This window comes from Cucurbitaria berberidis (assembly GCF_010015615.1).
Source record: "Cucurbitaria berberidis CBS 394.84 unplaced genomic scaffold K460scaffold_3, whole genome shotgun sequence".
Classification (NCBI taxonomy): domain Eukaryota; kingdom Fungi; phylum Ascomycota; class Dothideomycetes; order Pleosporales; family Cucurbitariaceae; genus Cucurbitaria; species Cucurbitaria berberidis.
This window is the reverse complement of record NW_024468937.1, coordinates 4,480,908-4,504,532: the sequence shown is the minus strand read 5'-3', so window position 1 is coordinate 4,504,532 and position 23,625 is coordinate 4,480,908. Positions and strand designations below refer to the sequence as shown.

The following is a 23,625-nucleotide window of genomic DNA, read 5'->3' as shown; positions in this document are numbered from 1 at the left end:
GTGCGACAGAGACTTATCCTCAAGATCCCAAGCCTATGATTGTAATTAATGAGGAATATGACTACAATACTAAGGATACCATGGATGATGGTTTGCAGAGGTGCAAAATAAGAGGTACGACGAGTAAAAGGACGAAAGTGAACTCATTGGATAGAGGTATTAACTGGGAAAGAACATTCCCATGTGTTCTCGATGAGCCATGAAGCTCTGGGCACTCGAGCGGAGCATGCGGTATATGTAGACTTTGACGAAGCTTATACCGAGTGAATAGTAGTAATTACCAGCTTTGAAAACGTCTCTTAGGGTACTCTACACACTATCTGAACCTCCCAGAATGCAGGCATATTAGACGTTAATCTAGATCGCTTGATCCATTCTAGCCCATCTCGATACGAATAGTCTATGAAGCGAAGTTACCAGGTCTGCATATGTCCATGCCATCTTTGCAGTAGCATGCGGCTTTGCTAACTCATTTCCATCCCCTCTCCCTTCATGACTCCTGATCCCTCCGCATCCAAAATCTGCTTCGTCTCAAGACAAAGTCCTTCGCTACCATGCCTCACCTGCGCTCCTCTTATGCCCGTAGCTCGATTGCCAATTAGTGCGAAACACCATCGCTCATCTCCTCGCCACCCGACGAACTCCCCACCTCCTCACCCCCGCTACCCTGTTTCTTCTTAACGCTCCGGGTCAAATCCGCTTTCATAAACTCCGCGAACGTTGTGGGTTTGAAATCCGCCACTTCCGGCCGATCTTTCAACAAGTGATGCGACAGCTGAATGCCCGGCTCCTCATAATACCGTTTACGAAAGATGTGGGCAAGCATATCGACGATAATCTGCCCTCGGTTACCGAGCATGTTCGCCAACTCCTCCTCGCTGTATTGCACATATGTGCACGGGATGCCGGTGATTTCAGTGAAGAGGGTACATATTTCGGCACCAGATACTATGTCCGAGATGGCTGCTATGTTCAAGCGGCGTGGTGTTACCATGCACAGATTGAACAGCGTGCCCATGTCATCTGTGATGTTTGTCCAGGGCAAGGCACAAGACGCGGGGACCGTGGAGCCGAACGTGTAGTGTCCGTTTTCGGGGTTGCAGCGTAGGAATATGGTCCATTCTTCCATGTACAGCGCTGGCTTGAGTAGACTTGACCGCGCGGTTAGTTCTGGGTAGTTGGTTTCCATGTATTGCACGATTTTGGCTTTGCTGTGGAATTGCTGGAGGCCGCGTGTGTCTTCGGCCTCGCCGTACGCGGGGCACAGGCTCGAGAGTACAAAGAGTCTAAGGCTTTTGACTGTCGCTGCCACGGCGGCAATCATCACTTTGCCCTCTGCTAGTTCCCTCTGCCCCGCGATCTCCTCTGGGGTCTTCTTCCACACTCCAGCCAAGGACAGCGTCGAGTGTTCAGTTATATGGCGGTAGAAGTCTGTGACCGCGAATATACCTGTCGCGCCCCGAAAAGCTGCCTCCATCGCGCCCTCGTCTCGGTGGTCGGCTACTTGCACCATTGCGACGCCTTGTGCCGCCCAGCTCTGGCTTCGTTCGGAGAGGATGTTCCTGGTTATGCCGCGAATTTGCATGTGGGGGTGGCGAATGAAATGGCGTGCGATGGAGCTGCCCTGGCGGCTGTTGATGCCGAGGATTACGATGAGTGGTTTGTTGTCGGCCATTGCGGTCGATGGTGATGGAAGGTGGTGTCGAAGATCGATTTCGAAAGCTAGTTCTAGAGAACACGATTTAAAAGTTACAAAGTTGAGCTGTTGAAGACTGAAGGTCAAGAATGTATTAAGGTTGTTTGCGCCAAGATCGAGTCGAAGCCGGTCGATGGTGAAAGTAGAAGGGGCTGCGCGGGCCCCGCGGACCTCCTCTAGATATCAACTCGTGAAATGTCGTGGATATGATAGAGAAGATGGTAGAGACTGAAACAAGATCCGATAGGAATATGCTATAGGCGTAGAAACTTGTATTAATATGAAGGATAGGGCGGTAAACTTACGTGGTCTAGAATGCTTCTACATGACCGCCTACTCCTCCCCACTCCCATCCTGGCACAAAGTAGACTGTTCATCAACCGACCTCTCCTCATCTCTAAACATCAGCACAACACGCTCTGGTACTTTGAAACGATCCAACTCCTTCCGCACCACCTCCTTATTCTGATTCTTCATATACCTCACCGCTAACCCCCACAACCTCTCGCTATTCGCAATTGGCTCCTCGACATATGCCTCCAACTCGTTATTCCAGTCTCCCCTCGCCCCCTCCATATTCCGAAACGCTATGGCAGCGCGTACGTAAATGAGCCCAACAACACATTCCCCTAGCAAATCAGTCAAGTAGTCTTCAAACTCGGTATCCATGGCTTCTCGCATTATGCGTATGGATCGCATACCCCAGTATGCTGCTTCGCCCCATTGTGCGAGCTGGAGGTGTGCGGCGATGGTGCGCGAAACAAGTTTGAGGCGCAGGACAACGCGGATAGTCATTCCTGTCTGCCCGGCAAACCGGCCATGCTCGATGCCTTCGTGAAAGAAGACGTCGGCTAGGACACGCCGTGTGCGGCCGTGGATTAGAATGTGAATTGCAAGGAACGCTCTTCTGTACAGGTCCAAGGCTTCCGCGCCGTTGTTAGCGGCGAGTGCAGCATCGCCCTGCGTCATGAGATCGGCAGCGCTCTCGCAGCAATGTTGTACTGTTGGAATGGGTATTGCCATGCGGCGCTCTAGCTCTTGTTTAACTTCTTGCGCGTAGCCGGTGACTTCCATGTGGTACAGGCCCTTGACCTGCTCGAATGGCAACAGCAATCTCTTCTGCAGCGCGAGGCTGATATCCTTCGTGGGTGTTTGGTCTCCGTCTCCTGCTGTTTCCTTGGAGTCTGGATCCCGGAGGACGAAAGTGGTGGATAGGCGGTCGTTTAGCATTGGATGGGATAGCGCGCTGTAGTACCACGTTCGCGTAAACAGGTGAAGATCATCCAACAGGACTACGACGGTATGTTCTGGAACCGCTTGGTGGAATGGCGCTGATATCTGGACCAGGGCGTGGTGCGAGGTGAACGCGTCGGCGCGGTGATCGGTGCACAGGATGGGGACGAGGCCTTCGGTGGAGATATGATTTACTAGAACAGAGACGAGTTAGCATGCATGCTGATATAACCAGGCAAGGTCAAATGAGAGAGACAAGTGTGCTGTGTTGATCATCAGCGCCATGCCCCGTGTGTAGTCTTGTACGAAAGAAAGGGCGTTTACTTACGTTTCCCACCCGCCCCAAACTCTAACATGTCCCTGCCATCCGTCGCCAGAAGGTAAACGCGATACATACCCGCACTAGGCCATGGCGTCGCAATCTTGACAAAGATATTCTCTCGTTTCCACACCCTCTTTGACTCTTGATACACCTGTTTGTTCACCCTCCAGAGAGCCAATTCGATATTGTAAACTCCGCCATAGTATCCCTGCGCTTCGAGCGAGTGGCTTTGCACGAGACGATCAGCGGGCTTGAAGTATAAACTGTAAATGGCTTCGCGGAGTTCGAGGGGAAGACGTAGTAAGGGAAACGGTTTCTCTGCGGTCGAAGCGGGCCCGGACGCCATCGTGGTAGCAATGTCAATTGAAGCAGCTTAGGCGCGTGATAATTTAATAATGTATAGCGAACTTAGTAGAATGTAGATGGTATCAACCCCAAGAACTGCTCAGTCTCGTCTGCATCCTAGTCAAGTGAGACGTGATGGGCGAACGACGGGTGGCGGGCGAACCCCACTATAGCTTAAGTCCGGGACGTGCCGAGGCAAGTGGCAGAACAAGGAGCTGGAGCGTACTTGGTAAAGGCAGCGGAGAATGTGTTGTAGCTTTTGTACTCATTATAATTTTAACATATAGTACATAGTCCTCGACGTATGGTATTCCAACATGGTCGTCAACAACCCTAGCATCCATGCAGAGCGCCCTCATCAATTAAAATCTTGGAGTGGAAACATGATCTTTTTCTCAACTTACAGCCCGATTATCTGCCTGCATTTTGTGCCGCTGCAGCTTCAGGTGACGAAGCAGCGGATGGTGCAGTTGTAGACGATGGCGGCGCCCCGCCACCCAACCATCCAAATGCACCGGCCTTCATGTCCTTCAATTGCGCCTCTTGCATCTTCTTCTCCTCATCGGCCATCTCCTTTAGCCACTGGTCTCCATTTTCCCTGATCTGCTTGTCTAAATGTTGGAAGTTTTGCTTGTTGAAGTCGCGGTACATGTCGATCATCATCTTGCCCTCAGCCATGCCCTGCGAGATATTCTGGTCACCAAGCACCATGCCTTGCTTGGGCGCATCGAGACCCAGACTCTTCATAAACATGCCGCCTGCGCTGCCTTTGCTCTTTCGCTTCTGCTCTGCGAGATCCTGTTGGAACTGCTCGCGGAGTTTGGCTTCGCGACGCGCGTATTCGACGGGGATGTCCTTGCCTTCCATTGACTTGAGAACTTGTCGTACGTCAATGGGTGTGCCAGTCTGCGACATCATGGCGAGGTATTCGAGGAAGGGGATCAGGCCTACGAGGCCCTTGTCGCCGGGCTCGCCCTTCCATTTAGGAAGGACAATGGCGTTCTCGGGTTGGAGTTTTACGTGCGAGTGGTCGGTATCGATCATGATGACTTTGGAGAGGTCGCGGTTGAGGTAGGAGAGGTCCTGATACTGTCAGTAAGCAGTCTCTTTCAGAATATCCAAGATTTTCAACGTACCTTGATGTACTCGCCCTTCTCAAAGCGCGTGGCCTCGCGGAACAAGGGCCACATGACGAGACGGAAGGGATCGAGTTTGCGGATGATGGGGTCGGCGTCCATGGATTTGACCGATGTGAAGATGACGAGCTCATATTGTGAGCTGAGGTAGCGCAGGAAGTAGTCGAGGCCAGGGCGTTTTGCTAGTCGGTAGCCGTGTTGGGTGGTCCATTCCGAGTGCAGCAGCAGGTCTTCAAGACTCAGCACCAGAGTGAGTTCTGGGGCTCCGCCAGGAATCCTGTCCTTGTCGGGGAGCAGCTTCTGAAAGGTAGGCTCGGTGTAGTATGCCTTTTGTCCATTGATGCGGGCCGCAGCGCGAGCGTACATCTGGCCAAGTCCCCAGCCATTGGGCGCATCGGCGTTTGCCAGCGCCTCCTCCTCACTCTCCCAGTTCCTGCCCATGAAGACGGCACCCGTTGTGCCGAAGAGCAGCAAGGCAAGGTAGGACCAGTTGGCAACACGGACTCGCCGCCTGTCGGTGCTCGTCTCGTAGGCGGATTTGGGGAGCTCGCCGCCTTCGCGCCCGCCTTCACGCCCGCCTGAGCTGCCTGGTGCGGGCTCTTCTGAGGGCTCGTTGGGGTCTCTGTTGGCCTTGGCCTCGGCTTCAGCAAACTCGGCGGCGAATGTCGAAGGTATGCCCTGTCGTAGATCAGGGAGGGGTTTTTGCGGCTGTTGGCTCTCGGGGTTCTCGGTGGTGGCCTCGGTGTTGCGCTCTGGTGCTGCGGCCGTGTCGAACTCGGGCTGCTCTGAAGGATGTACGGGATTCGGGCGCGACTTGTTCTGCTCGTCGAATTTAATGGGGTCTGATTGCTTCCATGTATTGTCCTTTCGGCTTTTGTTGCTCGCGTAGGAGCGCGACCATTGTGATGTTGAGGATGCTATGCATGATGTGCGCGGAACTGCAAGAGCAGGGCGGGTGGTGCGCAGCGCGCGGAAAGCTGCGCGTGGGAGCATGGTGGGAAATAGATAGGCAACTACAAATTATAAATAAAAGGCACGTCTACAAGAATCCATGAAAAGGCGTGGAGCGGGCTCGCGGTGGTGTCGTGACGGTCCTGGTCTTGGTCCCGCTGTATCAGATGAAATAATTACCCTTGCCCTTGCGCCAAGCCTTGATGACGCCCTGTCCAAGTCGGTTCAGATAGCCATCGTGTCCACAAGTCTTCGAGATCCTCAGTCTTCCTTCACCCGCCCTGGATATTGTCTGCGCTTCACTGCCTGTCATAGGTACCAGAAGAGCCAGTCTCAGTCCCATGTCTCCCGCACAGGCACGTTCTTGGGCATGCGACTGACTGCAAGGCCTCTGCGGCGGAATGCGCCTATACCCCGGGGAGCATCCTGTCAGCTGTCATGCCTCTTTGGCCTGTGGATATGCTGCTGGGCGATGCTCGCATGTGGCATGACCGATGAAGCTATTTCTCTGCTCAGGTGAAGACGAGTTCTTGTTCTCTGACATTATGTTGGTGCGCATGCTAATGTGCTGACAGACAAGAGACACGCGACATCTTCTACCATGGCTACGACAACTACATGAAGCATGCCTTTCCCGAGGATGAACTACGCCCACTGAGCTGTGCACCCCTCACTCGCGACCGCCAGAACCCCGCCCATATCCAGGTCAACGATGTGCTCGGAAACTATTCTCTGACCCTCATCGACAGCTTGTCCACTCTCGCCATCCTCGCTTCTACGCCCCCGCCGTCCAGAAATGGAACGAACCAGGCGCTGCAAGACTTCCAGGACGGCATCAAGCTGCTAGTCGAGAACTATGGAGACGGCACCCCAGGACCCAGCGGTCAAGGAGCAAGAGCGCGGGGCTTTGATTTAGACAGCAAGGTCCAGGTCTTCGAGACGGTTATCCGTGGCGTGGGTGGCTTGCTGAGTGCGCATCAATTCGCCGTCGGTGACCTGCCCATTCGCGGATACGCAGCGAAAGCGACGTCTAAAAATGGTCTCAAGGGCATACGCTGGTCGAATGGCTTCGTGTACAACGGTCAGCTGCTGCGACTGGCCACGGACCTCACAGACCGTCTGATGCCAGCCTTTCACACCCCGACCCAGCTACCCTACCCTAGAGTCAATTTGCGCCATGGCGTCCCCTTCTACGCCAACTCCCCCTACAACATGGACGCTGAACATGGCCAATGCAGCAGAGACCCACACGAAAAGGGCACCGAAATTACCGAGACATGTAGCGCGGGAGCTGGGAGTCTAGTGCTAGAGTTTGCGACGTTGAGTCGATTGACTGGTGACCCTCGTTATGAAAGAGCCGCCAAAGACGCTTTCTGGGCTGTGTGGCACCGAAGGAGCAGCATCGGCTTGATCGGGGCGGGCATCGATGCGGAGACTGGCCAATGGGTTTCTCCCTACACAGGTATTGGAGCGGGCATCGATAGCTTCTTCGAGTACGCACTCAAGTCGCACATCTTGCTCTCTGGATTGCCCTACGATCTAGCAAATGTAAGTACGGATGCGCCCGAAGCCTTTCTTCTCGCTTGGGGAGATGCGCACGAAGGCATTAGGCGGCACATCTACCGCGGAGCACAACATCAGCATCCCCACTACGCCCAAGTTGACCTATACACTGGAGCCATCCGAGCCTTCTGGATCGACAGCCTAAGCGCTTTCTACCAAGGTCTCCTAACCATGGCCGGCAAACTCGACGAGGCCATCGAGACGCATCTACTCTACACAGCTCTTTGGACCCGGTACTCGGCAATGCCTGAAAGATGGTCTACCGCAACCGGCAACATTGAGCATGGTCTACGCTGGTGGGGAGGACGTCCGGAGTGGATCGAATCTACTTGGTATCTTTACCAGGCTACCAAAGATCCATGGTACCTGCACGTTGGTGAGATGGCGCTTCGCGATATCAAGAGACGGTGCTGGACTAAGTGTGGATGGGCGGGCCTGCAGGATGTGCGCTCTGGTGAGCTGAGCGATCGCATGGAGAGCTTCTTCCTTGGCGAGACCGCCAAATATCTTTTCCTGCTTTTCGACCCCTCCCATCCACTGAACACGTGGGACGCACCATTTGTCTTCACTACCGAGGGCCATCCGTTAGTCATACCGAAACGATTACGTCCTTCCAAGGTAACGCGTCAAAAGCAGCCTTCTCCTGAATGGCAGCCAGCCCCTGAGACATGCCCTCTTCCTCCAGCAACTGTACCGTTTAGCATCTCGGCGACAGCAGCCCGATCTGACATCTTCCACGCCGCAAGCCTGGCTCGTCTCCATCTCATGCCCACTATCGAAACACTAGAGTCACCCCTCGTCGAGTTTAGTGCCGACCATCCAAGCATCTCTCTGTCAGATATTCAATCTCCCTCCAACTACACCTACTATCCGTGGACATTGCCTCCCGAGCTTATCCCTCATAATGCTACCAGTTCACCCATGGCGGTTCGCACAACCTTTGATCTCTCCTTTCCGAACATGCCCAACACCTTGCAGGCCGGTGCGCTACAGAGGGTGCACGAAGGTATCTTGGTGAACTCAATGAGTGGGCTAAGACTTGGAATGGTCCGCGAACATGACAAATTCCCCAGGGTCGAACTGGATGAACATTTTCGTATCTACGCAATCTCCAACATAGCGCTAGGGCGCGATGAGAAGGTCTTCATGTCTCGCTCGACGATTGACAATTTCAATCCCCTTGACCCTTACTTCACTCGGACGCGGGATGCGCACACCCTTGATCTGGTAATCGATGTACCTCCACATCCAGTCACCCCCGCTTCTTCAAGCGCTTTGACAGATCTGCTCAACGACGCGCTCGGTGACATGAGAAATTTATCACATTTCGACATTGCGGATACTATTAGCCTTGATGACGACCCTAAGTCGCTGGATGATGAGCCTTCGTATCTTGCAAACTTCCTGTCGTCGCTGCAGTCGCTACTGTCTGCCCCCTTGCCAACGTCGACTTCACCTCCATCGCCACCCAAACCCGCGCAGCAAACGACGCAGCGTCATACCATTGTCGGTACTCTCCCTGTAGGCCCTGGCGCAGCACCTCTTCCTGATACGTCAGATCCTGAACTCGCGTATAGCAGTGCCAACCCATTGGATTGGGCGACCATCTACATCCATCCAACCACGCTTTGCGATGAACGACTGCCTATTGAGATACCCAAGCGACATCAAATTATTGTCATCCCGCGCGGCGCCTGTTCGTTCTCTGCCAAACTGCGGAACATTCCCGCTTTCCCTCCAGACAGTGCAAGTCTTCAGCTCGTTGTAATCGTTAGCTTTCCAGAGTACGAACAGCCATCCGATTTTGCAGACCAAGATGCCGCTCAGTTTGACCCGGATAAGCCAATACAACAAGCACCGCCCAATCCCAGCCCTCTTGTCCAACCCTTCCTCGACGAAGCGCAATACACTCCCTCGGGCCTTCCGCGACCGAATCCCATACCACTTGTCATGATCAATGGGGGCGATGAAACCATGGCATTACTGAGGCGTGGCAGTGCTGTAGGTGTACGGCGGAGGTACTATTTCCGCAGTCAAGGTGTGAAGATCGGGAATTTGATCGTGCTGTAGGCGTGACGAGAGTGTAGTACAAGGTAGACATGACATGGATGATTGGCGATGATTCATAACGGCGTATGCGGTAGGTCTATGCAGACGCAGGTCTCGTTGAATCTAAAGACAAAGAAATGTCATTATGATCAAGTATATACTTTGATGGAGAATGGAGTATACATGTATTCTTGATTATGTATCGAATCTGCTACACACATGATGACCATCTTGATGCCCTTGACGTTGCCGTCCCCGTGCTCTACAAATCTCATAAACCGAACCAACCAAGCAAACTAAACTAACCAAACAAACTTTATAAACTTTATAAACCTTACGAACCTTACAGACCTTGTAAACCTTGTGAATATTATAAACCTTCTAAACTTTATAAACTTTATAAACCTTACAAACTTTATAAACCTTACAAACTTTATAAACCTTACAAACTTTATAAACCTTACAAACCTTATAAACCTTACGAACTTTACAAACTCACGAACATTACACACCTTATAAACCTAACAAGCCCACATACCAAGTATACCAAACAAACCAAACTTTCTCAACCCTTCTACTACAGACCCCAAACTCTCTTCACAGCCCATAAATAAACGTCCACTTCTTATCCGCATACCTCGCCTCGTCCACCCTTTCCTCCTCAATTTCCTCGGCCGTCTTGCTAGCCATGATCTCCGCTTTTCTACTATTCACAGCCTGCAGCGAGAATTTGTATGCTGTGTATCCGACCAACGCTACAGTTATGAAGCCGATCGTAACGTATGAAGGGAAGAGATAGTGGGGTGCGTAGCGCCGCTTGTAGAGTTGGCTGCCGATTACGCCTGCGAGGTTGCCGAAGCCGTTTACGCCGAGGACGAGGGAGCGTTTTCCGGGTTCTGAATTAGGGTGGGTTAGTTATGCTCGGTTTGGTTTGATATAGTTTGGTATGGTTGGTTTGGTATAGTTTCGTTTGGTTCAGTTTGGTTTAGTTTGGTTCGCTTGCTTCAGTGTATCGAAGGGAACAGAAGGGAGGAAAGGCAATTTAGGTGTAAGAAGCTCGCGAGGTATTGACTTACCAGGTGTGTTGCCACTTAGCCAGACTACAGTCAGTGGTGGGGAGATGTAGCTGCCCAGGAGCAGGATGCAGAGGCCTGCGTACTTGGCACCGCTTGAATGGACGGTCACCGTGATGATAAGTCCGACAAGGGCAATGAAGATGCCGCCAACTATGTGGTAGCCTCGCTCTTTGCTACAAACATCAATGTCAGAGAGATTCTCATGGTAATGAATGCTGAGTCCAAACGTACTGATAGTCTGAGCTGAGGGCAAACAGATACAAGCCAGTAGCGCCACAAACGTATGGTGGCACCGACATCTATGAAACGTTAGCAGCCTGTTCCCCTCTCGGTGAACAGATGGTAGTGCTACTAACCAAATTCGCCCGGATGGACGAGTATCCCAGCCCCTGAACGACCAAGGGCAAGAAAACGGAGAAAGCCTGACTGGGTACGCTGGCACAGATGTTGAATACCAGCACATACCATAGTTTCCAGTCTTTCCCCGTCTCTACGATATCGCGTCTCGTAAGTCGTTGCCTCTCCCCACCATCACTACCGTACTCATGTGCCACATACTGGGCATTGTCCTTGAGGATGCGCTCAGCAGCGAACTTCTGCTCTTCTGCATTGAGAAACCACGCGGATCCAGGACTACGCGGAAGCCAGAACCACGCAACCACGGCAATGAGGATAGTCAGCGTGCCTTCGATGATGAAGAGGTACTGCCAATTGTGCAAGCGAGTGCCTTTGAGGTGGAAAACGCCGTACGCTAGGCCAATAGATTAGCATAGTAATGTCTAGACGCTGCTGTGTGGACACGGTATGCACCTATTGATCCGGAAAAGGCGCCTGCAATGGCATACTGGCCGTAGAAGAGGCCAACTCGGACTGCCATGTCGTAGCGGCAGTAGAAGAACGAAAGGTACGCTACGGCAGTCGGGTAGAAGCCTGCTTCGAACGCTCCGATCATGAGTCTCATGGCGATGAGCGCATTCCTTCCCCGGATGAAAGCGTGTGCAACTGTGAAGACGCCCCAACCAAGCTAGGCCAGAACGTTATCACTCATGTCATGTCCAAGACAAGAAAGTCCACCTACCATTATGATTGTAATCCAGTGTTTGGCTCCGACCCATCTTCCCACGGCAGCGGACGGAGGTTGGAGGAGCACGAAGGTAATGAAGAATAAGGAGACGGCTAGATTGAGATCATCTGGAGAAGCGCCAATATCCCTCGTAAAGCCTGCCAGAACAGTGAGCAACTTTTAATTTTTTTCCCAGCGTTCCGAATCGTGAATCGTACCTTGTGTTTCCGCATTGCCGACATTGGATCGATCCAAACCGTTGACTTTGGGAGGCGAGACAAGTCAGTACATGGACTACGAGAGAAGAAAAGGGTAAAATCAAGATCCAGGTACTGTCAGAGTCCTTCGCAGGGCTTTGTGATTGCTAAGACTCCGCGGAAAAACTCTAGGGGCATATCCCGCAGGTTTACGTACAAAGGTATAGGAGAGAGAGGAAGGGTAAGAGGGCAATGTCCATCTTTCGGTTCACCCGCTTTGACATCGCTTTGTACTGGGGGCTCTGTGTTGGGTCGATCGGAGGGCTCGGGGCTTGCTCTTCCATGTCAGCGGCGTAAGATATCTTCGAGAAGGAAATTGGTATGGCTGACAAAGAGGACTGATCAGTCTTTGGCATTCCATGGTGTCCATATCTCAAATATAAATGTTTTCTTTTCTAAAATGATAGCGCACGTCTTCACTGTCTTGAGGTCACCCGTGTCCACTGTGCCGTTTGCCTATCTACTCACAGCCGCCATTGAGGCTCTTCCAAATCTAGATCAAGTAAACTTAAACGAACGATGGGGTCGTGTTTGAGCCTTTTCCTAACTTGCTAGAACCAAGTCGTAGCCTTCTCATTCCTGGCGAATCTCGCGGTAGCTGTACCCGTAGTCCAAGTATGCAAAGTTTGGTTCGACCAATCGCTTACTCCCAAAACAGGGCACTCCCTTGCTCGTCTTGCTCACACATGACACATGGCAGTGCCTTTGGATTTAGCGAGTATTATACCGCTTCTCGTTCGTTCTTTTAGGTTAAGGCGTGCATATTACGGACGGCCGGTTCGATCCGCCGGGTCATACAACTGCCCCCTTCCGGCGAACGCACCTCATACGGTGCATGGTCCTGCAACTGTTCCCGGGTAGTATACGGCCCGTGGCACCTGTTCAATATTGTTGCCAACGAGGTGCTGAAGATCGAGCAAGTAGGGCCTATCGTGATTGCTTAGGGAGACAGGCCCTAAATCAATAGGCGGCCCTCTGATTTGACACTGTCCCTCTGAACCCATGTCATCCTCTCTCGATCCACATGATTGTCGCCGGAAAAAGCTCGCTGAGCAGACGGCGGCGGTCCGAGGAATTGGTCGGCGCCAACCTGTAGCGCTGCATGGTTGCGAGAACGACCAGTGATAATGCCTTGTTGAAGGTCCAGCTGACTTGGCGACAAATGGTGGTCAATCAGAGCTCTCAGATCTTGCAGAATCCTGTAGCAGTCCCGGGGATAATTCGTCCCAGTCTTAGACGCTTGCTCAAAGACACATATGGCGAATTTTATTTCGGGGGCATGAAGATCTTCACCAGACGGCATTGGTGTCGTATGGCCATTGTAAAGCCGCGTATGTTGGCCCTGAGTGCAGTGAAGAAGACGATCCAGGAGCAATATGACAGCGGCATTGAAGACGAAGTGCAAGCCAGCCTGTAGGAACTTCCTTGGTGGCCGCGTGCGTTGGGCCAATATCAGATTTCTATGCGCCGCCGCGGAGCAGGCCTGCAGATAGCTACGGTGCGTGTGCCGCTCGATTGACCAATAGCGACCTTCAGTGCGCTCGTTGATGGTTTCTTCCACGGCAGCGAGGAAGATTGGCCGGGTTGTGAGCACAATTAGTTGATTCTGTGCCATATGCAATGTGCAGCAGGCCGAATCCTGGTCGTCAGGGGTTTCCAATACGGATGGAAGCTGCGACTTCCAATCATCGAGCATTTTTAATGCCGTGTCGACGGTTTTTGTTGAATACTTGGATTGTCCGTCGCGAGCTGCGATCTGGTAGGTCTCGCAGACAATAAAGCCAGATATCCTCGCAAGATCTATATGCGCGCAAAGACCTGCGGCCGACGGCATCGAGCTGTAAACATCAGCCTCAGTACACTGGAACGTTACCATGTACACTCACTCAGCGTCACAAGGCCGTGGAAGTTTGATAGCCTCGTTTTCTATCGTTGGAGGTCGCCCCATCAGTACACTCAGCCATCTGTCCATGATGTAGAGGTTCCATATTACACGCTTGTTAGTTTCACTACTGTATTGCCCAAACGCGCCATTGATGATAGCAATATGGACTGCTAGGCTCACATACATGTACGCTGTATCCCTCCGATTAAGTTCGATCAGGTAAAAGCCCATGAGCGCTAAGACTGGCACATCGTCAAGCGTATACCGAACATTGTCCAAGGGGTTTCCTAGAAGTTTCCGTGCGCGTGTGAAGTACGCCTCTCCGGCGTGCTGTTCCGTATATCTGAAGGGAGTATGGCCAACGGACGACGCCAGCGCAAAACAAACATGGTAGAAAGCCAGATTGCGATGTGTGTCGTCGGTCGTCATAGTGCTCAGCAAAGCCGAGTTGGTCCCATGCGGCGGCAACAAACTCATTTGGTGGCCCCACCAGTGAATGCCCCCTGACAAGAACTTGCCGTTGCCATCCTGGACGTACTCACGCAGCTCATCAAGCATAAGTCGCATGTCTGCCCGAGCAGGTAACCACGAAGTGTTCACGTCTGGGTTCGGAAGTGGACGTGAGTCGAAGGTTTGATACTTGCCTAATGACGCGAGGAATGAGGAGCCTGCAGGCGTCTCAGGTTCATAATTCATAGTGACCAGCCGTCGCATGAACCGCTTCAGATGATCAAGGAAGGTCGCGCCAGAAGTCCCGCCTAGGAATCTCATGATTTTCTCACCGTCCACAAGGAAACCGCCCTCTGTCTTTTTGGCTTCCTCACTCTCTGATAGTGCATCTCGCAACGCCTGAACTGTGGAGCGCGTCACGGGCTCGCCTTGATCAACCCGGCAAATCAGATCCGCAGCCTCATCTGGCAATGCGGCGTGAAGGGTTTTTTCGAGCGCAGCACATCGCTTTTGCAGGCGGTCCAACTCGTTTTTCACTATGGTTTTATCCGGTTCGGGGGCAGGATACTCGCACGCCCGCGAGCTGCTGCTGCATCTTTGACAGGGCTGCTCTCCCGAACACCGCGCGCGTTGGGAGTTACAGCGGTTGCATCTACGATACACGAGTCAGTAGAGAGATCGGCACAATTTGTCGATGCGTAGCTCCAACAAGCGGGCGACACGGGTAGCAACGAGATTCTGATGAGCCATGTGCATGACTCAATGGGTGCTGTCGGTAGTGTAGATTGCCCTTTGCGTCCTACAGTCGAGAGAAGGCCGGGACAATGGTGTCATACTTACGCCCTCACGACGCGTTTCCGCTGCTCTGGCGCGACTTTGTGCCGGCGTGGATTGACCGGTAAGCGTCGCGGCTGTTGAGAACCGTCCTCTGAAGACGAAGCCATCATGTTGGACTGCATCCTGGGCAGGATTCAGGTTTGGCGTCGTCTAGTTCGTCGTCTTATAGACATGAGAGAAGTGGACGAGGAACACGCGAGGCGACCTGCTGCAGCTTCTAGGCGCCTGCCGGTCCAATGGCCACTCGTGTCGCGTCCTCGACAGACATCTGTGCGACGGTCAGGTACCAACTCGACAGCATGAAACCCCGCTCACAAACATGGCGAACAGAGAGGTCGTGATGCGTCGAAAAGCAATGGGCGGCCATGGGAAGTTGTACTTCGGGACCGGACACACTCGGCATCCCGCTAGGTCAAAACATTCCGTCTGGTCTTCGACGGCCCTTTTGCCTTCCATCTCAAAACACACGGACGTAGCAAGGAAAAAGCAAAAACAAGAAAAGTTAAGAAGCGCCCGTGCCTCACGTCAAAACAGGACGTTGGACTCTAGACGAAATGGCGTCTCAATCTCACTAGACGTACCCGAAGACATGCCCAGATAGGCTGGAGATTTCAGCGCAACCATCATCTCTCGTACAACAAACAAGAGGAGCTATTTCTATCCTCTGCTTGGCATCATCGTGGGTTCTTTTCGGGTTTGTCATCACATTCTTCGACCCCTCTCGTAAGTTACCATGCGTACAAGAGAACCTAGCCTAGACTTTGGCCCCTCGGAGAAAGAGGTTTCGACCCAGATGCCCGGCGCTACATTACCATATACCGGATTAGGCATATACAGCAATTGAATGTCTCTCTCGGTCGCCAGACGACTTAGAGTCTGCCACATGAAATATCAACGAATGTCAACAGATCGATCTCTCTAGTATCCATGATCAAGGAGCATCTCAAGCCTCTCTATATGAGGTCGATGGGCGGGAGTAAATATTGTCTGGAGAGCACGAGGGAACGACGATGGTAATGTGAAACATGCATACATATGCAGAGATATACATTAAAGGTAGAGACTTTCGCATTAAAAGTGTAACCGACAATACCACCTAACTAAGTAAAAGAGATCAAGTCTCATCTTCGCTCAACGACACATGAGAAGCATAAAAGTCGCTACACAAACGCAAAGGAACACGTAGCTAAGCGCAAACAGCAGCAAGAATACGCCAAAGTTGGCGGTTCATTATCCATCTTCATTTCCCGTGCTCGAGGTCCACACCCAACGTCCACTGACAACTCATGCGAATCATGTACTTGAACAGCTCGGCAATCTTCATGCCCGTCCAGGTCCTGTGGAAGTGTACCTTTAGCTTGCCGGCCTGGTCGGGCCCTTCGCTGTAGATGAACCATTTGTCCGACATGTCTTTGGGCACGAAGCCTTGGTATAGCGAGTATACCTGCGAGGGCGGGAGGAATACGTCCCACGGTCGTATTTGGGAGTTGCTGGGGAAAGCGGTCGTAGGCATGGCGGTTGGGAGGACGCGAGGAAGGTCGTTCGAGTCGCTATGCTTGGGAGGATCGCGCACGATGTGGTAGGTGGGTGGTATCTCGATACGTTGAATGTGTGTGATTAATTGCGGTTGTAGCGACTTGATAGGTTTAGAGATTTCGCAGATATGTCGTCTAGGTGAGGCTGGTGGGGTTGGTAGAGCTGCTGGTGCTTCTACGGATCTTCGTTGCAGTTTTCGATGCGCTGGTTGAGAGCTCTCGCTGATAGGTTTTGAAGGAAGTTTCGGGGAGAGCGTTTGGCCTCCTTCTCTCCTCTTAAAGCGTCGGAATATGGAGCGCGTCCTATCTAGCGACCGTGGTGTTTCTGTTTCGACGGTAGACATCTTGGCACCTTTCAAGCCAACCCAGCCTTGAGTCATACTCGAACAATTCGCAGGTTCAAATCAGGGGGGAAGAACCGATAAGTCGAGCGAGCGAAGAGAAGCGAACGAACAGACTACACCGGGAAACGGTGCAAGACAGCTGTCAATCGTTAATTCAGCTGTACCCCGCCGGTGTCCTAGGGCTGAGTCCAGCTTACTTTAAGTTTCCACATCCACCACGACTCCTGCCAAGCGCAGCCTGCTGCATACTCAACGTAATGTGCAGCGCGGCCTAGATGTTGCTAACATGCCGCTGTGGATTCGGAAGTCGTCGAACACGGCATGGTTGATGCTTGGTGTGCTGGTTGCAGGGTGAAAGGTGCGACATGGCGCACGATCGTCTCTGGGCGTAGTATGGAATGTTGATCTTCCGGAACGGGAGGGGTTGTCAGAAACGTCATGCATTTAGAGCCCCTGGGACCACAAGGGCACGGTCGTGATCCGAGGGCATGGAACTTGGGGTGGCCGTTGCTTTGTGAAACCTCATGTTTGATCCGTCCCAGTTCTCTCTTCGTCGTGCTTGTTGTGTATTCTTTTCCAACACTCGCGGAGAGTAAATTGCGATTTTCATCGTCGCAGACCCCACTCCAGCTCCTCCAGACCTAACCCTATCCGCTATGCACAGCCGTCGATCCTTGCAAGCACCCTACACTTTCGGCTCCTCAAAAGCCGAACGTCTCAAGGAACCTCTGAAAAGTCTACCAAATAATTATACTCTTCTTTGCCTTGGAGATTGACGATTGACAATTGGCAATTGGCCTTTCGTGGGCTGAACGAAAGAGTGGCACCCTCAATCTGGAATTCCGTCCTTTTCGATCAAGCACAATAGAAGCTGCCACGATTCTTCACAGAGCAGTAATTGTATGCTTTATTGGGATTTCGAACGTCAGCACGTTGAGGGAGTAATAATTTTAACCGACACCCAGCCCTATATCATGCATGCTCCTAGATTCAAGAGCCGGGTCTCGACCATGCATCCTTACGTGCTATCGAGCACTTGTCGACTGACATTACGCAGCCTTATCTTTGAACAAGGGAAAGATGTGGCTGCCGTCAGCTTACCCCCGCTGTCAGCGCAATCAAAATGCTGTGTGACAAGATTGCATGCAGGGCCATCTGCAATTGGGTTACAGATGAGAGACCCCACTGAACCCGAGTGAGCGTGGGCGGCCCTGCTCTTCTTCGAGGAATTTCCTAGGTGTCTTACAAACCAAATTGGTATCAAGTTGTGACACTAACGGCTGCACCAGGGTATGAGGGTTTCATAATCTTTACCATATTTTATAGAAATTCTGTTTCGATCTGTTGAAGAGCCCTCATGTGTACACACCAAGCGAGTCTAGCATGCAAGGCATTGCAGTATTCGAACACAGTTGTCCCGCCTGCCAGTCATGGTTCGTTCACGTGTTTTCCATCTCCAGGTCATCAGATCAGACTTAGTCCTTATATGTGATCGTCTTCAACCACAAAAACTCTTCGATCCCCCAACTGCCGTTGAAGCGGCCGAACCCGCTTGCCTTCGCACCGCCATGCGGCAGCGCTACCTCGTCATGAACACTCATCGAATTGATGTGAACGGCGCTAGGGAAGGGTCAGCTAATCTCCATTAGGTCACGCTGTGCTGTTACTTACCCGCTTTCGATTTGCTTCGCAATTCTCAAACCTCGCCCAAGGTTCTCGGTGAACACAGCGGCGGACAGTCCGTAATCGGTGTCATTGGCAATCTGGATAGCCTCTTCGTCACTGGAGATTTCGATGACCGATACCGACGGACCGAATGACTCTGTATAGAACAAGTCCATACCCTTCCTGACACCGTCGACGATGACCGGTCGCATCCTTGTGTTGGAGACCTCTTTCGTCTCCGGGTGGAGCTCATCCTTGTTAGGGTCGCCATGCACGACTTGCGCACCGGCTTTGACTGCTTCGGTAATCAAATGTCGGTTCTTGTCGATACCTGCTGGGGTTACGAGGACTGGGGCCGGATTTTCTCCACCGAAAATCCCCTCCACGGCGTCTTTAAACGCTTCAATGAACTTTGGTTTGATATCTTTATGTACCAGAATTCGCTCTGAGCTCATACAAATCTGTCCAGAATGCAAGAATGCGCCAAGGGCACACTGGACAGCTGCGTTCTTTAGCTCAGCATCGTCAAGCACAATGGCACTTGCTTTCCCGCCCAGTTCCAAGAGAACGGGCTTAAGGTTTTTGCCTGCGAGAGAAGCGATAATTCGGCCCACAGACGTCGATCCCGTAAAGTTAATCTTCTTGATAGCAGGATGCTCGATCAATGCGGCAGTAATCGGGGCGGCGTCCTCTGGCCTATGAAAAAGGACATTGAGTGCCCCGGCTGGTAAGCCAGCTTGTGTAAGGATGTTTCCGATGGCCCACCATATGCGGGGACTAAGTCTAGAGTCGAACGTAAGTAAAGAGCTCGGGTCAGGTTCCACATTCGGGTTTACGTACTCGGATCCCTTGAGAATGCAGGTGTTCCCTGCTGCAAGAGGATAGAGAATCGCGCGCATACCGAGTAAGTAGGGTGCATTCCTGGGCTACGTGAGTACTTGCAAGTCTTTGGCATCGAGAGTGGACATACCAGGGCGCAATCCCAAGCACAACACCGTATGGCTCCTTCACAATAAGCGCACTTTGTCCCTCCTCTTCACACGTAGGAACGTGTCCCATGACCGTCCCCAATCTTCCTGCAACGTCTCTCAGCATGTCGGCCGTCTTTGGCACGATGAAGCCTTCACTAAAAGCTGACACCGAGCCGGTCTCACTGTTCATTATCTCTGTGAGCTCAGCCGTCCGCGCATCGATGATGTCGGCGGCTTTCGTGAAGATGGCGCGCTTCGCAGCAGGCTTCATCTTTGACCAAGCAGGGAAGGCACTTTGTGCTGCTGATACAGCAGCCTTCACATCTTCCAGCGAGGCCGAGGATGCCTGCCATAGTTGTTTATGGGATACAGGAGAAACGACTTGGAAGGTGGTCGTAGTAGTGACTTCTTTACCGTTGATGAGGAGTGGGACGGTGTAGGATGGGTCCACTGGGGCTGCTTTCGTGTCGGCCATCTTTAAATTGATACTAATTGCCTAAGTCGCGGGCTCCCTCTTATATAGTGTTCTCTCTCAGTAAGTGCGTATTGATGGTATCGCGAGAAGAGCAAGTAGCTTAGACTATATGCCAGGTGCCTAGTTTCCAAGGGTCTCTAATAGCGCTCGTGTATGCATGTCATGGTCAATTTGTTGGAAGCCATTAGTGGAGATCTTTTCCCGCGAATGACGTAATCGCTCCGAGGCTGCTTACTAATGCAGATGCTCCACCACGACACTGACAGCAGAGAGCGAACGGGCTATGTATGAACACTGGACAGAATTTCAAGCTATAATATGACAATCCCACAGTCCAGCCTACCACAGGGGTATCATGTTGCGAGGTTTTCATCCCGCGTGTGCTGTGCTACACGCTTACTACAGGTCGGCTCGTAACCAGAAGGCCTGAATAGCCTGTTCTGAGGGCTCTGATCTGCCCTCTCATACTAAGATGCGAGCCGACTTTTTGTGAACATATAGTTCTAGATCCTACTGAACATTCTGTCCGAACTCTTCTCCGCCATGCAGGCACAATCCATGATTATTCCGAAGGATTTGGCTTACGTGTGACTGTATCCGTAGCCCCCGCAGGCATGCATGGAGCTCACAAGTTTTATTCATTGGTAACGCCCTTTACCTAAGCGCAAGGTCTAGAGTCAGTATACTTAGATAGACATGTGTTGCGCGTGATTGATGGCTGCCAAGACATTGCCTTCTGATGATAAGACCAGAATATTTCTTTTTATGTTTAGAGTGCCAGGGCCTTCTTGTAACTACGCACGGAAATAGAACTCGATCTTTCGAGATTTAAAAGCTAGCATGAACGCATGTGCACATCGCACTGCCAGACGATGGTTCAACCTTCATTACTGTATAGATCAACTTCATCTGAAGACTGCGAGGATTCCGTCGAATCATCGTTCCAGCTTTCACCGAAATCATCTTCGTCATCTTCTTCGTGTTCCACTACTAGATTGACACCACTCCTTGAAAAGAACCTGACCAGAGGTTCCCAATCGTACATGAGCCAGGGCGCGGGTGATGGAACAACAATGCGAACTTCTTCCAATTTCTGTGTGTTGGTGTGGTAATTGGCTGCCATGTGCTCCAAGGCGGTCAGGCAGTTCTTATCGTCAGTGTACTTTCGAATGACTGTATTGTAGGTAATCAGGGACCGCGGCAATGATTCGATGAACGTTGCGGATGCATCTAGTCTTGCGCCGATAATTGATGTAAGAGGACAGCTTAAGTGCTTCAGCGCTACGAAGTTCCGAAGGTCGTCAAGAAGAGTGATAGTACCGCGGGTCTCCTCTTCTGCGCGAGCGTCGCAACTCAGATGGAGGCTTTCAAGAGAATCTCTCTTGGGATGGAGCACCATGGAGAGCTTCGTTGCACCCAACTCATGATGTGCGTTGAGCTCGTGTGATATACACTCTAGCGTTACATCGTACTTGAAAATTTTCAATCTTCGTGACGATGCGACCAGAACACCCAAAGTATCCATATGAAGGAAGCTATGCTCCAAATTAAGCTTTTCAATTCGATTGCAGTCCTGCGGGATCATACGCTGTAGTACTGTCGTGCTTCTCCCTCCAGTATCGAGCGCAACAAGATCTCTTAGATGAAGTAGTCGCAGGGAGTCCAGTCTGAACAATGGCGCAAGCTGACTTGTATTGTAACGACTTGCACCTACGCGCACTGACTGCAGATGTTCGAATCGATGCACACGTCCGGAAGATGTTCCTATGGTGGCTTTTCTGATAATATCAATCCACTTTGGACCTGTGTGATCATGCGATCCAGTATCCTCGATAACCAGAGACTTTATATTAGGGGCGTGCATTAGGACCGCAGAATGCAAAACCTCGACCTCACCATCGAAGGAATTACAGTCCACAGCCCAAGTTTTCCAGTTCGATATACTCAGCAATCGCATCCCTTCTTTGATAGTCTTCTTGTCTTGGGCTGTTGCAACATAACGGTTGCGGTCATGATGGGCCCCGTCCCCACATGTCACATCAACATATCGCACCAACTCCGCGAGTTGTGGCTTAGCCACCATCGTGCGGAGAAACAGGTATGGCTCGCAAAAATGGCTGGAATATGTAGCATAGAGTCTTTCGGCAACCATTCGATGAAAACGGTGGTTTGTCAATGATAGGCAGACAAGCGTTGACAGTTGGAAATCGTCAATGTCGATTCCTGGTAGGTGGTCTAAAATCTCTAGGATGAGTTCGTCTGGCAGGTCATTGATTGTAGTGGCCGAACCTAACGGCCTGGGCGTATGGACATGTGCAATGGCATGGTTGCTTATTTGCCATCTGGACCTTGTTGTTTTGTACGAGGGCAGTGGTGGAAAGTCGCGTCTACTGAACATCGTCATAGATAACGAACCAGTGGGCGCGTTATGTATTGATTAGGACCTGTAAGGCTAAAGACCTCTGCCAAGTAGGAACCGCGAGATTACGTATATCATGGGAAATGGGCCCTCAGAGTCGCGCTAGTTATGCCCGAGATCTTCCAGCGAAGTAGCGAACACGAAGATTGCTGAACCCAAGCAAGACTCAGGAGTAACTTTTAAGGGTCGGAACTTAGGGTAGGGTGTCGGGTAAAATCTAGGCCAAAGTCGATGTCCCGTTACAAGATAGCCACGAGAGCAGGATTTGGCGCTAGATAAGATTAGTCATCTGTATCCACTGCGACGCGGCAACCGGCCGCCGTGCCTTCATACCTAGGTAGCTCCATCGCGTGCAGTTCCTCATGTCGCTCCATGGTATACTGGAGCCTATTCTCATTGGGACTACACCGTGTCTCGTTATCTTTTAATCTTCACATATATACAGCCTACTACGATAGCTCAACTAGGGCGTAGGCGCTTTGAAAATCCTCTTATCTACGCGTTAGCAACGAGAGACGCGTAAATGAAGATGAGATTTCAAATGCACATACAACTACTCATACCATTTACAATATGCTAGATAGGCTGGCCATGTTATGAAGAGGGCGCTCTCTTCATCTAACGTCCAGTAGCCAACACCAGTGCGCGAAAACGAATAGTTCGTATAGCTCTGATCAGCGCAAAGGTGATTGGTCCGCCCGTATATTCGGGGCTCATGCGACAAAAGGTTGGCCAACATCGCATACGGAAATCAAGCGAAACGCGTGTTCCAATTATACACCTAATTTTAACCTTACTGAGTAGATTTTCAGTTATCCTGGAGCACTTTGCGAGAGATCCGTTCTCTACCAAGGATCCGGGCTGTGCAGGCATACGCGTGGGGCTGGTCGGCTGAGTCCCCACCAGGCGCAGTACGCTCTACCTTTCGTCATCTTCTTGGAAATGTAAGACTATGCGAGAGACAAGCCTGCATCTACGGAGGATCAAGCATCTCACACCAAACAATGCCTCGAAAGCTTGTTGGACCATTCGGAGAAGCTGACCAAATCCGAGTCAACTAGCGAAATCCGATTGGTGCAGCGTACGAGGTCCGAACCTCCCAGCCACAATCCAGGACGACAGCACCGCAGAGTACACCATTTCGTCCGTCTATCGTAATGGAAGATCCACGTAATATGTCGATGAAACTAAAAGAAAGTCCACTATATAGCATGCAGGGCGCACTCTCATCACCAGAGCATCAAAAGAAGATTTCAAAAGCGCCTACGCCCCACCCAGTGTTACCTGTTGACCAGAGCTTCACCTCACACTCAACATCGATACATACCGTTTTTGAAGCGACTCCTCGAATAA

The 23,625-nt window shown here is 51.6% G+C and overlaps 9 protein-coding genes across 9 annotated transcripts; 1 reads left to right on the top strand and 8 right to left on the bottom strand.

Moving 5' to 3' along the window:
* Nucleotides 1-281: 281 nt before the first annotated feature.
* Nucleotides 282-1,728, bottom strand: K460DRAFT_366998 (NAD(P)-binding protein). The gene has a single exon (XM_040933490.1). It carries the CDS (start codon nucleotides 1,673-1,675, stop codon nucleotides 599-601), a length of 1,077 nt encoding a protein of 358 aa, XP_040788735.1. The 5' UTR covers nucleotides 1,676-1,728; the 3' UTR covers nucleotides 282-598.
* Nucleotides 1,729-2,029: 301 nt separating this feature from the next.
* On the bottom strand, nucleotides 2,030-3,597 carry K460DRAFT_286620 (uncharacterized protein; the record flags this gene model as incomplete). Its single annotated transcript, XM_040928906.1, has 2 exons — nucleotides 2,030-3,123; nucleotides 3,327-3,597. 2 exons carry the CDS (start codon nucleotides 3,595-3,597, stop codon nucleotides 2,030-2,032), a joined length of 1,365 nt encoding a protein of 454 aa, XP_040788734.1.
* A 235-nt stretch (nucleotides 3,598-3,832) lies between these two features.
* K460DRAFT_395652 (HAD-like protein) lies at nucleotides 3,833-5,823 on the bottom strand. The gene is made up of 2 exons (XM_040936059.1): nucleotides 4,733-5,823; nucleotides 3,833-4,679 (listed from the first exon to the last, which is right to left on the bottom strand). The coding sequence occupies exons 1-2, from the start codon at nucleotides 5,723-5,725 to the stop codon at nucleotides 4,008-4,010; spliced, it is 1,665 nt and encodes a 554-aa protein (XP_040788733.1). The 5' UTR covers nucleotides 5,726-5,823; the 3' UTR covers nucleotides 3,833-4,007.
* Nucleotides 5,824-5,938: 115 nt separating this feature from the next.
* Nucleotides 5,939-9,536, top strand: K460DRAFT_417309 (glycoside hydrolase family 47 protein). Its single transcript, XM_040937869.1, has 2 exons — nucleotides 5,939-6,199; nucleotides 6,259-9,536. The coding sequence occupies exons 1-2, from the start codon at nucleotides 6,054-6,056 to the stop codon at nucleotides 9,314-9,316; spliced, it is 3,204 nt and encodes a 1,067-aa protein (XP_040788732.1). The 5' UTR covers nucleotides 5,939-6,053; the 3' UTR covers nucleotides 9,317-9,536.
* Nucleotides 9,537-9,892: 356 nt separating this feature from the next.
* K460DRAFT_406390 (major facilitator superfamily transporter) lies at nucleotides 9,893-11,975 on the bottom strand (the record flags this gene model as incomplete). Its single annotated transcript, XM_040936950.1, has 8 exons — nucleotides 9,893-10,191; nucleotides 10,372-10,544; nucleotides 10,603-10,670; nucleotides 10,728-11,122; nucleotides 11,182-11,395; nucleotides 11,450-11,592; nucleotides 11,653-11,697; nucleotides 11,849-11,975. The coding sequence occupies 8 exons, from the start codon at nucleotides 11,973-11,975 to the stop codon at nucleotides 9,893-9,895; spliced, it is 1,464 nt and encodes a 487-aa protein (XP_040788731.1).
* A 671-nt stretch (nucleotides 11,976-12,646) lies between these two features.
* On the bottom strand, nucleotides 12,647-14,985 carry K460DRAFT_406389 (uncharacterized protein; the record flags this gene model as incomplete). Its single annotated transcript, XM_040936949.1, has 3 exons — nucleotides 12,647-13,529; nucleotides 13,578-14,678; nucleotides 14,867-14,985. The coding sequence occupies 3 exons, from the start codon at nucleotides 14,983-14,985 to the stop codon at nucleotides 12,647-12,649; spliced, it is 2,103 nt and encodes a 700-aa protein (XP_040788730.1).
* Nucleotides 14,986-15,925: 940 nt separating this feature from the next.
* K460DRAFT_120927 (uncharacterized protein) lies at nucleotides 15,926-17,008 on the bottom strand. The gene is made up of 2 exons (XM_040926623.1): nucleotides 16,940-17,008; nucleotides 15,926-16,881 (listed from the first exon to the last, which is right to left on the bottom strand). Exon 2 carries the CDS (start codon nucleotides 16,776-16,778, stop codon nucleotides 16,104-16,106), a length of 675 nt encoding a protein of 224 aa, XP_040788729.1. The 5' UTR covers nucleotides 16,779-16,881; nucleotides 16,940-17,008; the 3' UTR covers nucleotides 15,926-16,103.
* Nucleotides 17,009-17,843: 835 nt separating this feature from the next.
* On the bottom strand, nucleotides 17,844-20,013 carry K460DRAFT_386492 (aldehyde dehydrogenase). The gene is made up of 4 exons (XM_040935598.1): nucleotides 19,378-20,013; nucleotides 19,248-19,328; nucleotides 18,414-19,190; nucleotides 17,844-18,362 (listed from the first exon to the last, which is right to left on the bottom strand). The coding sequence occupies exons 1-4, from the start codon at nucleotides 19,851-19,853 to the stop codon at nucleotides 18,218-18,220; spliced, it is 1,479 nt and encodes a 492-aa protein (XP_040788728.1). The 5' UTR covers nucleotides 19,854-20,013; the 3' UTR covers nucleotides 17,844-18,217.
* Nucleotides 20,014-20,601: 588 nt separating this feature from the next.
* On the bottom strand, nucleotides 20,602-22,329 carry K460DRAFT_366990 (uncharacterized protein). Its single transcript, XM_040933489.1, has one exon. The coding sequence runs from the start codon at nucleotides 22,255-22,257 to the stop codon at nucleotides 20,731-20,733; it is 1,527 nt and encodes a 508-aa protein (XP_040788727.1). The 5' UTR covers nucleotides 22,258-22,329; the 3' UTR covers nucleotides 20,602-20,730.
* Between the last annotated feature and the right edge of the window lie 1,296 nt (nucleotides 22,330-23,625).

What these genes read in the sequence shown, in the direction of transcription:
- K460DRAFT_366998 (XM_040933490.1), bottom strand. Translation starts at nt 1,675, where the DNA reads ATGGCCGACAACAAACCACTCATCGTAATCCTCGGCATCAACAGCCGC.
- K460DRAFT_395652 (XM_040936059.1), bottom strand. Translation starts at nt 5,725, where the DNA reads ATGCTCCCACGCGCAGCTTTCCGCGCGCTGCGCACCACCCGCCCTGCT. An exon ending in AGAAGGGCGAGTACATCAAG is followed by an intron (nt 4,680 to 4,732) that starts GTACGTTGAAAA and finishes TGACAGTATCAG; the next exon opens with GACCTCTCCTACCTCAACCG.
- K460DRAFT_417309 (XM_040937869.1), top strand. Translation starts at nt 6,054, where the DNA reads ATGCGACTGACTGCAAGGCCTCTGCGGCGGAATGCGCCTATACCCCGG. An exon ending in GAAGCTATTTCTCTGCTCAG is followed by an intron (nt 6,200 to 6,258) that starts GTGAAGACGAGT and finishes ATGTGCTGACAG; the next exon opens with ACAAGAGACACGCGACATCT.
- K460DRAFT_120927 (XM_040926623.1), bottom strand. Translation starts at nt 16,778, where the DNA reads ATGACTCAAGGCTGGGTTGGCTTGAAAGGTGCCAAGATGTCTACCGTC.
- K460DRAFT_386492 (XM_040935598.1), bottom strand. Translation starts at nt 19,853, where the DNA reads ATGGCCGACACGAAAGCAGCCCCAGTGGACCCATCCTACACCGTCCCA. An exon ending in GTGCTTGGGATTGCGCCCTG is followed by an intron (nt 19,329 to 19,377) that starts GTATGTCCACTC and finishes CACGTAGCCCAG; the next exon opens with GAATGCACCCTACTTACTCG. An exon ending in GCGAAGCAAATCGAAAGCGG is followed by an intron (nt 18,363 to 18,413) that starts GTAAGTAACAGC and finishes ACCCTTCCCTAG; the next exon opens with CGCCGTTCACATCAATTCGA.
- K460DRAFT_366990 (XM_040933489.1), bottom strand. Translation starts at nt 22,257, where the DNA reads ATGACGATGTTCAGTAGACGCGACTTTCCACCACTGCCCTCGTACAAA.